Raw genomic sequence first — 17,862 nt, 5'->3', positions numbered from 1 at the left:
TGTAGGGGTCAGGTATCTTTATTGTTTAAAAAATAAATGTTAGATGAAATACCGTGAACGTCATTCACTTTGCAATAAGTCTCTGCTCCTACAGTTTGAGTTTCCTTGTGACTGATTTCAGTGAGTGGGTTTACATACTGCCTTTGAAATGGAGCAGTCCTTATGTGTAATCTTGAGACTTCAGGGGGATGTAATCATCTGCTGAAGTCAGCTTGCATGCAAACAGAATAATTGCATGTACAAAGTTGTGTTGGGATTTAGCAGGGCAAGACTTAGTGCAACACAACAGATGACCCTAAAGAACTGTTTGGAACAACGGTGTTTCTTACCCAGGGAAGCAAACTCCTCTTTTAAGCATACTGCAGCTAGTCATGGTTAGCTTTCATTTGCCGTACCAGGTTTGCTGCTAACTTAACATTCTCCTTTTTTGAGCCCCAAAAGGGAAGATAAGGGGGATTCATACAGCAAAGTTAAATACAGTGTCAGTTGTTAACTATGTCGGTAAAAATGGATCCTGAAGTGGAAAGCTTCAGACTTAATTTACTCATATTTCTAAGATCCGGTGAAGTATTTTGAGCTTTTTTTAAGGTAGGGTTTGAGTTTTTTAAACACTTTTTCAGATTCTTAACTAGAATTCTTTTAAGACTTTAGAGTGAGGTTTATCCTTCAGGCTTCTGGGAATTCCTCCATCTAGAGGGGGCAGTTTCTCTAACCTGTACCAAAAGCCAAGGAGTGTGTTTCAGAGCAGTTCTCATCCTCTGCTCTGATCTGTACCAGCAGTGATCAGGCTGATGTTCCAAGAGCCTCCAACCAATCTTTGCTGCATGTTCGCTGCTCACTTTAGTCCTCACCATGCAGTTTAGAGGTCAGTATCTATAGTAAGGCATCTGTTCTTACTTGTAGTAGTAGTAACAATATGTAACCTAATGGTAATAGGTAGCTCTAAGAAGTGTCATATTACTTCAGTAGTGGTAAAGGACAAAGCAGGTGCGTTGAAACATGAATCAAGACTTACCTGCTTGTCATAAGCAAATGGAGAGTCTAACTTGAGATAAACAGCGTAATGCTGCCTTTAACGCATCGTTTAAAAACCTGTATGCTTTTGCTAGCCCTTCTGTCAGTGGCTGCACTGATATAGTCTTTCTTCTCTCAGGTGAATCAAGCATGTGAAAAACAAATCATCCAAGTGCTTGCTGAAAGTTTAAGTATGAACTGGTATAAAATTTAAAGCTGTTGGGGGGACAACCATTCCCATAAATTCCTATAGAAAATAAATAAAAATTGTTTCTAAACCTACGTATACATTCAGACATACTCCTGGAGATTGCTGCAAATGTTCTCACTGAGCACTGACTGTATTTTTTTTTAATACTTAAGTTTAGAAAATTTTTATGGCGGAATATTGTTCTCATAATTAACATGCTGGCTTTTTTATAGTATTAAGTAGAAATGTGTGTGTTTAATAAGACATGTAAATTTATAACCTGTGTTGTGTTTAAACTGTTGCTTTCTAGTACCTTCTTCTTTACCTTACTGTTTTAAGTTTCCCTTTTCAGTGACTTTGCTCCTAAGTAGTAGTTCCTTTGACAGATACCCTTCTACCTGAAGTAGCATGTTCACTTGTTACTGTGTACTCCTTAATAACTTACCCTTCACATTATTAGTTGCAACAGAAATGGAATCAATGCTTATATTCTGTATGTTGGCCTATGTAGAAAAGTAAGATTTTCTTTTAATTCTATTAATTGCTGCTAGTGTCTTACATGTATGCAACCAGTTCAAAAACATGTAGCATCAGGACAGCCTCTTTGATCTTTGTCTTGACAAATGTTAAGATTACTGTGCTAAACGCTTTCTTACTCAGCTTAGTCCAAGAGTTCAGTAACAAGATAAAGTTCTCTAAACAACTGGCAAAATTAGTTTTTAAATATCCTTGAAACTGAGAGAAAAATGATGATGTATAAAAAGTAAAATAATTGCAGTGTAAGCATTCTGCTCTGAACTGTCCGGGGACCCCTCATTGGCATAAGCACAGCTGTAATTTTGTGGCTGTAGTGGGTTGAGACTGGAATGTATAATTCTAGAATAGGATTTTTTTTCTTTAAATTACTATCTTGTAGTACAAATAGAAATAGTATTCTATATATGTAAACCAGATGTACAAATGAAAGCAAAGTGCTGTTGGAGACTTCAAGTTATCAACATCGTGGTACCATCAGTCTTAACTTGATAACCCCAAGTGCCCATGTCTTCAGCCCTCTCACAGTTTGTCTCCCCTCATTTATTTGAAATCTGCTCCATCTCCCTTCAGGAGACTTAAATATCCCATCTCTTCCTCAGAAGACATGTACTCTGTGAAAGAGTAAATCCTAATGCAGCAGTGGGTACGAAGAAACTGTAGCAGACTCACCACGAGTCAGAAAACCTGCCTCTTGGATGCTTCACTTTCTGCTTCCCTATCAGAGGTGTTCCCTGTCCTGGCACCCTCTGTGAGGCCAGGATGGTGGCCTAGAGCAAGTAACCGCTGCTTCCTGCCTTCTCTGTGAGTCAGAAAATGAGGCTTTGCTGCCCTCATTCTGTGCTGAGCAGCTGAGTACCAACAATATGTCACAGCTTTTGCGCTCCTCTGCATGCTCTGTCTCAGGAGGGTCCATGTACGAAGTGATACAGACAAAAATCGCACCTCTGTTGCGGTTTATAGGCTTCTATTAATCTGCTGCAAACAATAGTGACTCAGATTCAAATCTGCAACTTTAAAATGTGTTAAACAGTCAGATAATGTATATTAACCGAAGGAGGATCTAGTAGGGCTGAACTAGCTTTCCAGTTGTTCATCCAGGCACGCCAGCAGACATGATGTTTCACGTGCCTTTAAAACGTAAGTGTCTGTATAGTTGGAATCCTAAACCACAATTAAAATTACTATAGTTTCAGTCAGCATTTAACCCCATTTGCAACCTTGGTCTATAGGGCACTTCTGGTTTTACTGTCATTGGGCGTCATATAACTCTGTATACGACATCTGTAACGACATCACTGATTTTTGCTTTTATTTCCTAGGCTGTGAAGATATTATTGCTGAGAGCATCTCACTAGACACCTTAATTGCCATTCTGAAGTGGAGCTCTCAGCCGTACGGTTCCAAGTGGGTACATCGTCAAGCGCTACATTTCCTCTGTGAGGAGTTTACCCAGGTCATGACTTCAGATGTCTTCTATGAACTCAGCAAGGACCACCTGCTCACAGCTATTCAGTCTGACTATTTGCAGGTAACCTGCAATGCAGAATACAGCTGGTCCTGCTTGAAGCAGGATACATTATACCATTGCTAGGAGTAGCTCATTTTGAATTGTAGGCAAGATTGGGTCTGTAAGCACACCAAGCATTCCTTTCATGAAATGTAAAAAGTGAAACTGAAGTAGTGATTAAAAAACCTATTTTGTTCTTGGCTTGTAACACAACCCAAACTGGTATGCTAGAAGCCTAATAATAGTTTAGAAATGGCTGCAAATTATTTTAAACAAAGCATTTCTGAACCTAACGTTTGCCTTGCATATTTAAGTGTTTTATAAAATGATGTGGTGGTGGTAGTAGTTTTGCTGTAACAATGTACATCCTAGTTGGGGGCAGTGGGAGCTAATAAACTCGTAATTGTTCAGAATGTTTCATTTATTTTTTGGGGGGAGACATAAAAATACCTTTGCTGACAAGTATTGCAGAATTTCTTTTTTTTTTTGTGACTTCAGTGACTGTGATTTTTAGGGAGAGGAAACCATACTGACTAAGAGGAAGCCTGTGGATTTTTGCTGCCATTTCTCTTCAGGGGAGATACCTGTATAATGATCACCAGCCTTTTTGTAGCTTAAAGATGACTGGATTATTATTTTTAATTGTATTCGTCCCAGTCTTATGTTCTTTAAAGCATAAAGTGTTAGAGATTAAAGTGATTTTTTTAAAAAAAGTTTTGTTTATTTCAAACACTTCAGTAATTATAGTAACAATGCTGTTGATCTTCCACGAGAGTGTGTATGACTAAGTTTGCTACTTCAATTTTTCAGTCCATGATTTCTTCCTCTGAAAATACTGAGTGGTTAGCACGTGTATATAAGTATGAACAAAGAAAAGTTGTTTTGTTTATGGTATTACTGAAAATCTTTCTCTTCACCGAGATTATAATTTAGTTGATCACTTTTCATAGCTGTCCAGGCTGTGCAGATGCTGAACTTGTAATGTTGAACAACAGATCAAAACACCCAGTGTTAGAACTGCCCCTTTTAATTAACTTTCATCATTCAAATTTAATACCTGTAAGTTTTTATGCTAGACAAATTTTTTCCTTCTGTAGAAAACTTCTTCCTTTTCTGAGGCATTCAGTAAGTGACATGAATCTAGAAATCATGGTGGTGATGTACCAGTAGTACTACCTTAAAATATTTGGAGGAAGTGGTATAGCAGATCATAAAGTATAAATACCTTGTTCTTGGTATAGTTGTGTTTCTTTATAGCTGTAAAAGCCCTCTGTATGTAATTTTTTGTGTGTGTGACATTAAACTAAGCATATACAGATTGCTGACCTTCTCTTTCTACCAGGCAAGTGAACAAGATATTCTTAAATATCTGATTAAATGGGGAGAACACCAGTTGATGAAGAGAATAGCAGATCGAGGTAAAGATCCTTTAAACCACACAGTATTAAACCGAATAAACCAAAATGCATGGAAGTTCTTTTTTGTGGGTAATCTGTAACTTAAGGAAAACTAATCTACTTTGTTCATAGTATGGTCAAAACTAAACAAATGCAGCTTTTGTTCTCTAAAAAATGAGAATGTGGGCATTCTGAGGGAGCTTGGGTTTTTTAGCCTCAAGAAGAAAAGGCTTAGGGGGGATCTTAGCAGATACTATAAATATCTAATGGCAGGAAGCAGAGAAAATAGAGCCACACTCTTCTCTTTGCATCCAGGATAGGATGAAAGGCCATGAGGCATTAACTGAAATACAGGAAATTCTGTTTAAACACAAGAAACTGAATATGATCAGACGCTGGAACAGGTTGCCCAGAATAGCCATGAGGCCTCCATCCTTGGAGGTATTCAAAGCCCAACTGGATGTAGTCATGGGCAACCTGCTCTGCACTGCCTGGGGAGGTGTGGGGAGAGGGCGGTGGTTGTGGCTGGATGAAACTTCTAGAGGTCTTTTCAATCTATCGAAAATTCAAATTTTTAAGTCTAGTTGATTTCCTGTTGTCTCAGAATTATTTTTCTCGCTACTAATTCATCAAATAAAAAACCCCTGCAGTATCTGTTACTTTTCTGTGCTCGTGAAGGCTTCTCACAGTAGTCTTATTCTTAGTTTACTGTGTCAACCTTTCACTTCAGTTTGAGTATGTTTCTCCCACACAAATCTGTGGTAGTGAGGAACAAGCCATCAAGTGGCATCAGTGTTTTTCCTAAAGTATATGTAAATGTGTTTTTATTAGCTCAGATGCATATTATTGCTACAGTGGTAACTTCAAGGGCAATCTCACATGTATTGGCTGTGGGAAGTAGTTTAAATATATATTTCCCAAATAAATGTAAGTAGCTTCTAGTTCATCCCCACCACAAAGTGTCAATCATAGTACAACAAGAAGAACAGAAAGGGAAGAGAACCTGCCTGTGTGAAAACAGCAGTGCTAGTGTGGCTACTGTCCTTGGAGGGCTGGCCATGTTTTTGAAATCCACTGTTATGGCTTGCGGTACAACTGCTTTGTCATGAACATGTTGTATGAAATGCAACAAAAAGTCAGTTAAAGTATATTCTTTTAGTGACCCAAGTATTAACCTTCTGTCTTCAAAACAAGGTTTTCTAAGTGTTTGTCTTAAGGCACATTGGAATGTAACGGAGCCAGAAAAACAGTAACAGCCCTGAACTGGGGGAGAAACTGCTCATTAGAAGTAATTTTGTGGCTTCCTGGTCTGTGGTGTTCATTAAGTAAACAGCTCAGTTCTCTTTTTTGGGGTCATCAGATAACATAAGCAAAAGCAGAAATAAGAGCTACGGCAAATTCTGTCAGATTAGGGCCAAATTTAGTCTAGTAATTTGGTCTAAATTCCTCAGTGATGTTCCTGATTTTTGCAGCTCTGAATATGTGACAGTGTCAATCAAATACCAGAAAGCATTAGAAATTTTAATGGGCTGTGGCCTAAACTTGAGCTGCCTGATCTGAAGGGAGGATGGCTCTGTTTGACAGGTTTCCTCAGAGTGAAGCTAGTCAAATTCAGGTTGGGCACAATACCTAAAATGCAGGTGCAGGTGGTTAACTGGGGAGGGAGAATGACCTGAGTGTCATACGTTGTCATCTTGCAATCTCTAGGAAGATACGCACTCCTGGCATGAATAGGTATTTTGTGACCATGAGAGGAATTTGAATGGGTCTGACACAGTTGTCAGTAAGGTGGGTTACACAAGGAGGCTAGAATAATTTATCCCAGTGGACTCTTAAGCCTTAATTTGAAGAAGAAAAGTCTGATAACTGCTGGGGAAAGGGAGAGGACCTGCAGGAGAGAGTCCTTGGGGAAACTGCTAGCAGGGAGACACAGATGTTTTCATAGCATAGCTCTTGGTAGAGCCTTATAAACATCTACCCCAAACACTATTTTTGTATTTTCTCCCTGGCTTACAGTTTGAAACTGACAGCTGTGCAAATGACCCATGCTTGTATAAACGGAACATGTCTGTATGGGTGCTTCTGGTGGTTTAGCCCCTGCCGGGGTCTGAGACCACGCGGCCGCTGCCCCTCCCCCACAAAGGGAGTGAAATACAAAGCCCCAAGACTGAAATAAGGAAAGGTTTAATACAATAATGCAATAGCAACACAACAAACAACAGCAATAACAATAACAGTAATAGTGATAGCAATGAACAGAGCAAAATAGCTACCAAATACAGCAGTTTGAAGCACGATGTACAAAACCACGAGTGCACCGCGCTCCGCGCCAGGAAAATGTGACCTGCCAGGATGTGACATCCGCATGGTATCTGAATAACCCGGCTAGAGCTCCCCCCCACTGCTGGGGAAACTTAACCCTATCCTGGTTAAACCAGGACAGTGCTTCATAGCAGATTATGAAATAGTTTTGTGGAACAATGCTGATAAGCACTGTTGACTTAAAATTAGAATTTTCTTTCCTCTTCTATAACTTCCTATAAGCCTTGTAACTCCCGCTTTCCTATTTAAACTTTTTGATGTAAACTTAGTATTTCTTATTCCTTCCCACAGAGCCTAATTTACTCAGTGGTACTGCTCACAGTGTGAACAAAAGAGGTGTGAAGAGGAGAGATCTTGACATTGAGGAGCTGAGAGAGATCCTGTCTCCACTTTTACCTTTTGTCCGCATTGAGCACATCTTACCCATGAATAGTGAAGTACTGAGTGATGCGGTAAGTCAGTAGTCTCATACAAATACTATCTCTGGGTTCTTTGTACTTCAGATTCTACAATGTTCAGGTTTGGTTTGATTTGTTGGGGGTTTTTTTAAGGATTAGCTCCTAAAATGTTATCGCTCAGAGTAATGCATGTATAACTCTTTTTCTGGTGAATTTTTCTGTTCTTTAGATCTATCAGAAGGCTAAAGAAAAATCAGTGGTGTAAGGATTCAGTGTAAGAAATGCATTTCTTGCAAGGTTTTCCCATATTTATATTTAAAAAAACCATAAAACTCTTTCTTGATTCTTAAAGATGAAGAGGGGCCTGATTAGTACTCCTCCTTCAGACATGCTACCAACATCAGAAGGTGGAAAGTCAAATGCCTGGCTGCGACAAAAAAATGCTGGAATATATGTGCGGCCAAGACTGTTCTCACCATATGTGGAGGAGGCTAAGGTAATAATCATTAACAACACTTGACTATTGTTAAATTGGAGTCATCAGGGGGTTCTGTAAACAGGGAAAGATTTTTGGTATGTTTTGTCTCTCTTTGCATGTACTGGCCTAAAATACTAACATTTTCAATTTAACAAGACTTACAAGATTGATCATCAGGCTCAAGTCTCTAGAACTGGTCAGAAAAATTTCAACAAAATTTTTTTTTGTCGAAATTGAAATGTTTGCGAGACAGATCTTGATGAAATTCCACCGGAAACAAAGCAGCGTTCTGAGGGAAACCTCCCTGGTTTCCAGCCAGTTTGCCGGCCCAGCTCCTCGGCAGCCCTCCTGGCAGGCGGATGGCAAGGTGAGAGCCTGAGAGTCCCAGTTTGCAGCTAGTCAGCAACCTTTGTGCCAGGTCTTTCAGGCTCCCCAGCTCCCACTAGAGCTGGGTGGAGAACTACTATTCCACTCGGCAGAGGACTCTGATATTTCATCTTCTTGTTTGAATCAGAACACATACAAAACTCTTTTGATCCTCCGCAAAATGGAATATCTTGTGTCCAATTTGACTGAAGTCCTTTGTGTCCCACTCAGGCAGCAGCTTCCCTATTTAATATCTTGCATGAGGACTGTCAAACTGAAGATCTTGTAGCATCTCTGATGGTGATGTTTGGTGGCAGGGTGGAGATGGCTCTGTGGGGCAGGAACGTGCCATCTTCTGTTTAACAGAATGGGAGCCTTGTAGGTCGCTTACTAATGCTACCACTTAAGACAGCTCTGACTTAAGTCTAGAGCTTGTGAGTCCCAGCAGTGCAGCTGACTGCAGAACAAGAGGATTAAGTGAAGCTGTGCACATCCGCATCGCCTACAAACTCTGACTGCTACTCTGGTGAATTCAGAGCTTTGCCCTGTGCCTAAGAAAGAAAATATTTTCTAAGGGTATAAGTTGTTGACATCCTCTTTGAGGGGAGGGGAGAAATAAAACTACTTTGCATTTTGGGCACAAAGGTTAGAGAGCACCAGGTGGCACTGAAGCAGCAAAGCGAGACTAGCCAGTTAAAATTTTGTCTTTGTATCTTGGATTGTTAAAACTTAACAAAAATGTGTTAAAGAACGTGATAAAAACTTTGACTCTCTTAGTTTTCAGGTACTTGATGTGGGAGTGCTTTAGTAGTAATCTTACAGTAAAAAGTGCATTCTAAATTTTTTTCCTCCCTGTCAGGATTCCTATTTGTTTCTATTAGTTTCATATTATGCTGTTAATATTTTTAAAAGCATCGTTAGCTGTTTAACCTTAGAGGGAGGACTCTCATTATCTGCTAACTATACTCCTATTCATTGTTTAATTATTGTGAAATGCAAAACTTGAGGATGAGTGATTTCTGATTATTTTTTTTACTCCCCTGTTAGCCTCCCATTTTTTTTAAATAAATCCATTTAACATTAAATGAGAATCTTAAAAGGGTATGCATAAATCCCTTTCTATTCTTTAAGACATCTGAAAGGAAACATGTTTCATTTTCAGACTAGTGCCTTCTACTCAGCAGCACAGAGAGTTGAGACCTGTAGGCAGTAATTGTCTGAGGCAGAGCCCAGAAGGTCTGGCCTCGAGAAGGTTAATTCTAATCTGACAGGTATAAAATAAACAAAGCAACCTTCCCAAACTTTATTCACCTGCCTGCTCTTAGATCTGAAACTCAGCTCTGATCATGACTGAAAAATGGAATAGAGAATGCTGTGGAAAAGCCAAATACTATTTGGGACCTGGAAAAGTTATGGTTTAGGCATTGCTAGACTTGTGTCCTCGAGACTGCGTTTGCAGCAGGTCCTGGTGGGTATGTGTATGCAGTGCCTTCACGAGGGCTCTAATGGCTGTCGTTGCAGTCAGTACTGGATGAGATGATGGTGGAACAAACCGATCTCGTTCGTTTGCGGATGGTCCGAATGTCCAATGTGCCCGACACCCTTTACATGGTGAACAACGCGGTCCCGCAGTGCTGTCATATGATTACCCACCAGCAAGTTAGCACTAACCAGTCCAGTCCTCCTTCAGTTATAGCCAATGAGATCCCAGGTAAGGCTGCGAGATCACTTGCAATGCCGATTACTCTCGTGTGAGTGGATAGGGGGGCTTGGGGCTGGGGAGAGTGAATGTGAATGACTGAATATTATCATTTCCTTGGATACTCTCCAAGGTACTGCACCATTTGGGCTTCTTCCCACCCAGCAGTAGTCCCTTTTGCTTTAGTCTACTCTGAAGACATTAACTATTTTTGGATGCCATAGTAAATAGTTAGAAAATAAGCTACTGGTATTTTAACCTGCTTCAGCTGAGCATTTTGAAAAACCTTGGACTGGTTAAAATTAACTGTAGAACACTTGTTGAAGCCTGGCTCTCTGTTCTCAGAGTGGTTCTCTGTTTTCTATGAACAGTTGTCCAAGATGGGTGAGATCCAGAAGGCTGTAAAATGGCAAAATACTGATTTCTTTTAAAAACAAAATCAGGGGAGCATAACTTGTAGGGCAGTCAGCCTAACTCAGTTTGCCAGAAAAATATTGGAAGTAGGCAGTCAACTCACACTTTTCTTCAGTTTATGAAATCCACTTCAGCTTTTGAACACAAACCAGCTTTCATTCCTTGTGTGGCAGAGTAAGTTTTCATAGGTGGGAGTAGATACGGTCTGTCTTGACTTCAGGATACTTGGTGTGACATTCCCCATAGGCAAGCCAGGGAAATATAGTCATAAAACTCCTGTAACATATTTTGTCATTTATGCATTTGATCTTTTGGTGTCAAACTGGAAGAACGTATCTGGTGGGATTCCCAAAGCATCTAGTTCTTCCCACCTTTCCCCTGTCCCATTTAACACTCAGTGTGCATATAGAATACACTGGCAAAACTTATAGCTGATGACAAGTTGGGAGGGTCAGTGGATGTTTTGGAGGGCAGGATTAGATAGCGAAATGGCCAAGATTAAATTTAAATTCAGTGAAGAAAGTGGGAAACGTGCTTATGTAGGTGTAGCCAGCTGTGAGCATACAGGATGGCTGAAGAAAGCTCTGTGGAGAAAAACTTGAAAGTCAACATTATAGAATTCCATAATGAGCAACTGTCATGCTAAAATACAAAACCAAATGTGCCACAAGCCATGTGAAGTAATTTGGTCTCAGGTGGAGCATTGTGTTTAGCCCTTTAAACAGCCATACTGGGTCAGGTCAAGGATTTGTCTGTCTAGTCTGGTATCCTTATTCCAGCAGTTGCCAGAAGTGAGTGCATAAGGAAAGTGTAGCAGTAAAAGCACATAAAATAATTGCCTGTAAAATTATGTGTGCTCTTCTACCATTTGCAGGTCAGAGATGTCCTGTGGTGCATAGTGTTTCTGTGCAGTTAGTAATTTTAAATGCACTTTTAATCCATGAGCTTATGCAGTCCTTCATTAAACTTGCATAAACTTTTGGCATCCATTTTTAGATCAAAGTACCATATTTCAGTAGATATGGATCAGTTTGGGAGTCTGTAGAAAAGCAATAAAGAAGACATGCCACCAAGGAAAGTCATCTTCCCTCCACCGCTCCCTGCTTACCATTTTATAAGCTCTTCGTATATCAGTTACGTTTCCCTTCAGTCAACTATGTTGAAAGGAAATAGATAAACTATGCTTACAGATGCTAGAGCCAGGACAAAAACAGTAAGTTTAAATTGCTGCAAGAGAATTTAAGTTGAGGTGTTAGGAAGATTTGAAACACTGTTTAGTTAAACACTGCAGTAAGTTTTCTAGAAAGGTTTGTGGAATAGTTTTGATGTATTTGTTTCTTGTGATTTGGGAAGAGACTTGATAAAGCCTAAAAGGAGCTTCTGAAAACTTCTGTAATTTGATGGAAGTATTAATTGTTTGGTTAGAAATTCACAGCTGTGGCATCTCAGCAGTACATTACAGTACTCGAACTTTTTCCCCCCTCTACAGAAAAGCATTAATATACTCACCATGAATTGAATGTAAAGTATTTCATCATAAGGTGTGACTTTGATAACACCTTGCTCGATCTTCATTTCCAAAGAAATTGAGAAATTAAATGGGTTCTCAAAGGTCTCCAATGTTTTGCAAAAGTTCTCGTGTTCTGAAAAAAAATCTGGCTCTGTTGGCAAGCATGAGACATCTTACCCAGTCTGAAACTCCACTACAGCTTGGTTCTCTACAGTGTAGGAATTACTGCCAGCCCTTTGATTTGAGCTTGGATATGAACTCGGAGCCTGGCCGCTAGTTGGAGGACAGGTATTGTGTCCTGGTAACTGCCTGCTTTGCTTAGTTCTGTAATTAGGCAAAAGAATTGATTGTTTTGCCCAGTGCCTTGTGCTCAGAAGGGTAGATGGAGCCCAGTTAATTTGAGCAGGTTCAGGCATGTACCAAACCCATAACTTCTACAGGAATCCATCCCAAAGCACAGATGGAGCAGAGTAACTGCCAGAGGGAGAGCTAGGCAACATCGCCTCCATGCCCCTTAGGCAGGGCTCTTAGAACAGGGTTTACTTTATGGCTTAGGTGTTCTCCATCTGTCACTTGCATTTTCCTTGTACCCACTGCCCGTGGACTGTATTTGCATAAATGCTATTGGCAGCATGTCTTAGTGCTCTTCTTGCAGGGCTGTTGTAAAATGAGTTCAACCTCTGCTGAGGTCTGTTCTACTTTGAGGCTAGAGTCTGCAGGTAACTGGGTTTCCTTGGGTATTTTCCAGTTTCAGTTTGAATTAAAAATCCTGCAACTGACTTGACAGAACTGTATTTTTTTATATACGTAATCTCTCTTCCATGTGTTTTACATGAATAATAGTAAAAAAACAAAAAACCTGAGTTTGAGAAGATAGCTTCTTAATGAAAAACTTAGATTATTTTTATGCCTCCTACTTCGGAGAACTTCTCTAAAATCCTTTTTTTCAGTGTTAGCAAAATGTGGGTTGTAGCTAAACATCTGGCTGCTAAACCAGGATTTTTCAGAACAGTTGAACTGTGTGGAGGGTAGCATGGAGGACTTACTTCCAGGCCTTGTGGATAAAATTGATTTTTTTTTTTTTTTTTTTTTAAATTTTCCTAGTACAGGAACTTAGTGGGCAGGGGGGAATATTTTGCACTACTTACACTTACCCTTCATGTACCAATGTAAACTTTGTGAAATTGGGACCAGTTGTAATTGCATGGTGTTGGGTTTTCTTCTCTGTAATGCAAATGCCTTTTCACACTGTTCTTGCTGTCTGATCCATTTAATTTTTATGAGCTTTCATTATGGACATCTGGTCATGGTAATATATAACACTTGTGAAGCTGATAAAGGATCAGATGCCAGGACTTAACGTATTCAGAGATCTGGATTTGTCTTCTCTTATGCACATTTTCCTGAGGACAGAAAGACCACAGAGAAATACCGTTCACTGTCAAACAGCATCAAGAAGTGGCATGAGAAAGTTCTGCAACAGGATAAATACCCCAAATTATACATGATTTCCTTTTGGAAAGGTTTTTTTAAAATTATTTCAATATGACTGCATAAAACAACATAATTTTAACAGGTTTATGTTGGCTTACAGTTTGTGTAATTTTTTTAGAATGCTCTTTCTGTAGTTACATACTCGTATTATGGTCTTGTGATTATAGAATTCCACTAGAATTATGAAGTGCATGCCAGAAAAAATCAATGAGTTCTTGGCCTGTAGAATTCATGAGGGAACATTTAGTTGTTATTTAAGATATCCTGCCCCCACCTCAAATCATGAAATTCCTGCATCATAAGGGATTTACAAAGAAGGCTGTATTTGTGGCTCATTCTAGCAGAAGCTGGAAAAATGGCATATGTCTTTACCATTTGTATGATATGTGTGTTATTCCATGTGGCTTAATGATGCTCCAAGGAACATGTGTAAGTCGAACTGTTCTTGGCAGAATGCTGCTTAAAAAAAAAAAAAAAGTCAAGTCAGCCTGGTGTTAGATTTTTTTTTTTCCCTTCAGGATTAAATCTAACTATTGCAATCCAACTTACTGTCTCACAGTTCAAAGAGTAATGTCTATTATCCCCATTCCGTTCTGTTACCCCTCCAGTTCCCAATCTCCTCGTTGTAAAAGAGATGATCAAACGGCTGCAGGAGCTGCGTCATACTGAGCAGGTGCAAAGAGCATATGCTCTTAATTGTGGAGAAGGTGCCACAGTCAGTTATGAGATTCAGATTCGTGTGCTGCGGGAATTCGGACTTTCTGATGCTGCTGCTGAGCTTTTGCAGGTATGAAAAAATGTTGTATAAGACCACAGATGCTTTGATTCTGTTCTGCTTGTGAATCGACTTGAATGTGTAATCTGCAATAAGAGACCTACTTTGTGTGTGCACATGCAGGTGCAAAAATGCTTTGAAATGTCTGCATAACGTCAGAACTGTCTAGGTGCAAATGACAGTGAGACTGTTGCATTTGATGTATGTGATTTTTATAAATGTGTAAGTGCAATGTGTAAATATTTTTCTCAAGAGCTGTTGCCATTCAGGGTGCTCTTACTGCCACAGATTTTGGGGACAAAAAAAATCTGCCAAAGAGGCAGGTGATGAGAATAGTCAAACCATAACTAGAAATCTAGATTATGATTTATTCTTGAATCAGGGAGAAAAGTCCGGAGTAATACAGTAGAGCTGCACAGTACGTATCAGGTCTGGGAAACTGGAAATCCCACTTACGCTTGTATACTGCTGTTAAAGCAAAAATGCATTTATTGGTCAACTTAATCACACAGTGAATATGATGCTTCTTGTCTTGTTTTTAAAAGAAAGCTTTATTCTCTGGTAGCTGTAATCACCTCAGGTGTTAGTGTGGATTTAGGTGGCACAGCAGATTTCTAGTTCCAATGCGTGTTAGCCTATGAGATTTTTCTAGATGACTTCCTACTGTGTCTTGCTACATGCTGGCTTTTTCCTTTGCAGAATCCTCACAAATTCTTTCCTGATGAGCGATTTGGGGACGAAAGCCCACTCCTGACAATGAGACAGTCTGGACGATGTCGTGTTAACAGCACTCCCACTGCAGAAACCATGTTTACAGAACTGGACTCTTTTGTGGCCTTCCATCCACCATTGCCCCCTCCTCCACCCCCATACCACCCACCAGCAACTCCTATTCATAACCAGTTCAAAGTGGGCTGGAAACAAAGGGTGCCAAGTCAACATCCCTCGCGTTCCTTTTCTTACCCATGTAATCACTCGCTGTTCCACTCCCGAACCGCTCCCAAAGCTGCACCGCCTGTCTACTTGCCCAGTGTTAAAGCAGCACCCCCTGATTGCACTAACACTACAGGTCTGGGGAGACAGACCGTGGCTGCAGCAGCAGCAGTCATGGCAGCTGAGAAACAAGTAGTAAGTATTATGATTTCTCCTCTTCTCCCTGTCTCTGGCCACTCAAAGTAGCTTATAGAGGGGGGCTGGAGAGAATTCTTATGATGAAGTAACTTGGCTTTGTTAAATAAAAGAGCATCTTCATTGGTTAGGGGAAGAATTTTCTATCAAACTGGCTGTCAGTATTGTGCATCCCAAAGGTGTTTCCTAATCCCTTGGAGAATGAATGTTCCAGGGGCAGGAGCATTTTGGAGGGGCAAGTGGGACTCATAAATCTTCTGAAATAATAGTTTGCTCTATATCAAAACAAAGCAGAAGTCAACTTCAGTAGTGGACTGCATGCTATAATTCATGGATAGAAATAGTGATGCTATTTTGGCTATTCACAAGTAAGTAGTCCTGAAGTAAACAGACAGATGTGTATAAAGGAACCTGTGGAGAAAGTGAAGGCCTTACAGCTGTGAACAAGATTGTAAAATGAATAGGCAAGCAGAAATTGGTAATTCAAATATCAAGGGATTTGTTACAGCATTTAAAGACAATTATTATAGTTGCTGAACTACAATATGATGCAATGAAAGCAATGAACTATAACATACTGGACAAAGACGTAGCTTTCTGAAGTTGGTGAAATGATGAACAAAGAATTTTTTAATTTATTTCTGCAGTGAAAAAAACTGTTTCAGTGCACAGTTGTCATACTGGAAACCTGCTCTTTAGGTGCAGATTTGCTCTGGAGTTCTGAATAGAAGCATGGATTTTTATTTTTAAATTTTTTTTTTTCCTTTAGCAGTTGGCCTACATATATTGCACTCCTTTTTATATTTTAGGTTAAAATAGCTTCAAATCAGAGTTGTTTGCCATTGTTTGTTCAAGGGTGGGTTTTGTAGCATGTCTCTCTCTTGATCAGTACTAACTTCATTAAGAAAACCAAATAGTGATCTTTTTCACAGTTGAAATATTTCTGCTAGAATTTGCAGGATTGCTTATAGGTGTACCTGCAATAAACTTTAAAATATGAATTGCAAGCAGAAGGGTTGCATCTGTAGTGACGAAATACATGTTTTGTGGCTTCCCTGCACTGGAAGCCTGCACTGTAACAAACCATTTGTTAAGTTCTGCACTGAGTACCTCGACTTGTCTGACAATTGCAAGTGGCTTAAAGCAGACTTACCTTTTGAGACTTAACAGTACATTTTCATTTACTGCATATTCAAGACAAGATGTGTTTAAGAAGGAACTATTATTGCGGCACAACAGCTTCCTGAGGGAAAGAAGTTGTCTTAAGCTAACAGGAACGTGAAGGTAGGAGGATATATGTGGTTTTTAAACAGTGTAGGAAACTTGCAGGCTGAGGTTGGTCTAGGCAAAGGTAGATTAGGAAAGTGCCATTTTGAATCACAGAAACTGTCCTAAATACAGTTTGTGTTTAGCTTTTGCTTTGTTTCCCTGGACCAATTTCTTTTTCTTTTCCAGTGTACTCAGCCTTTGCTAAATGAACTGATGCCAGATATCGCAATGGGTGTGTCAGCAATGTCTTTAAAAGACAGAAGATTACCAGAGCTCACGGTCGACACGGAGTTAAGCCAGACGGTTGCAGAGGTAGGGCCTGGTCCACCCCAGCACATTTCATGTATTCAGAACAGACACATGCCCACTTCTCGAAAGAAACATGCAATAGAGCAAAAAATAGATGCTCGAGAAAATCAGCAGGAATATCCTGACTTCTATGACTTCTCTAATGCTGCATGCAGACCCTCTACTCCAGCACCCAACAGGCACAGTCCTTCGCCTTCACAAGGCATGTATTTTGGCCCAGATTTGTATAGCCACAATAAGGCATCACCAAGTGGCTTAAAGTCAGCCTATCTACCTTCCCAGATATCTCCTAAAAAACAAGAGGATTCTAGGAGGGAATACCTGCTCTCCCAAGATGGGCATCAACATAGACAAAAGAATGAGCCAATACACCTCGATGTCTTAGAACAACCTCCCCAGCGACTGGACTTGGCGTTGGCTACCCAGGAAAATGCTGGTAATGGCCCCGTTCACATCAGGGGAAGAACAAAAATGGAAACCGATTTAACCTATGGGCTAACCTCCAACAGACCTTCGCTCTCTGCATACACCTCTGAAATGCAAGAAGAGAGACCCAGCAGGAGACTGGCAGATGATGAGCCATTGGAACATGGAGCACAGAGAAATGCAGAGTTGGAAAGGGAAGATGCAGTAAGCAGAGGAAGGAGGTCTCCAAACAAACCAGACTTCCTGTATAAAAAATCTGCCCTATGAAAGCAACCTCCACTATTTCTCTGTGCCTAAGAGTTGTAAACGTCCCCTTCTTTGCAATTTTTGGCCTGACTTCTGTCAGACAAATTCATTCATGCCAGCAGATGAATTCAGCTTCGCTCACTTCTTTTGTACATACATTGCTTTATTAGAGACAGCATGTTACCGGTTTGTTTTTAATGCTGCTTCTGGTTTTATTTTGTGGGATATTTTTTGAGCAAATTTAATTAAGCCTTTTAAAAAAAAAAAAAAAAGCTGGTACCTTTTTTCTGCAACCTGGTAGCCTTTTGCACCTGTATTTTAGTGTATTAGTTTTGTACTAATATGTTAAACTTTATTGTCACATTTAAAGGACTGTATTTTCA

The 17,862-nt window shown here is 39.9% G+C and overlaps 1 protein-coding gene across 5 annotated transcripts in view; it reads left to right on the top strand.

Moving 5' to 3' along the window:
* Positions 1-17,862, top strand: part of BTBD7 (BTB domain containing 7) — a 51,429-nt gene extending 33,567 nt beyond the window's left edge. For 3 of the 5 annotated variants that reach the window (XM_074868653.1, XM_074868650.1, XM_074868652.1), the window contains 9 exons: positions 3,061-3,269; positions 4,591-4,666; positions 7,259-7,419; positions 7,718-7,861; positions 8,097-8,210; positions 9,731-9,920; positions 13,935-14,113; positions 14,801-15,229; positions 16,685-17,862. In XM_074868653.1, coding sequence (XP_074724754.1) covers positions 3,061-3,269; positions 4,591-4,666; positions 7,259-7,419; positions 7,718-7,861; positions 8,097-8,210; positions 9,731-9,920; positions 13,935-14,113; positions 14,801-15,229; positions 16,685-17,500 — 2,318 coding nt within the window. In that variant the 3' untranslated portion in view covers positions 17,501-17,862. Of the gene's footprint in view, positions 1-3,060; positions 3,270-4,590; positions 4,667-7,258; positions 7,420-7,717; positions 7,862-8,096; positions 8,211-9,730; positions 9,921-13,934; positions 14,114-14,800; positions 15,230-16,684 lie in introns of those variants that run through there. The other 2 variants (XM_074868654.1, XR_012628945.1) reach the window with 2 other exon arrangements.

Source organism: Strix uralensis, chromosome 4, assembly GCF_047716275.1.
Source record: "Strix uralensis isolate ZFMK-TIS-50842 chromosome 4, bStrUra1, whole genome shotgun sequence".
In the NCBI taxonomy this organism is placed as follows: domain Eukaryota; kingdom Metazoa; phylum Chordata; class Aves; order Strigiformes; family Strigidae; genus Strix; species Strix uralensis.
The sequence above is the reverse complement of the archived record's forward strand: the minus strand, read 5'-3'. Positions and strand labels throughout refer to the sequence as shown.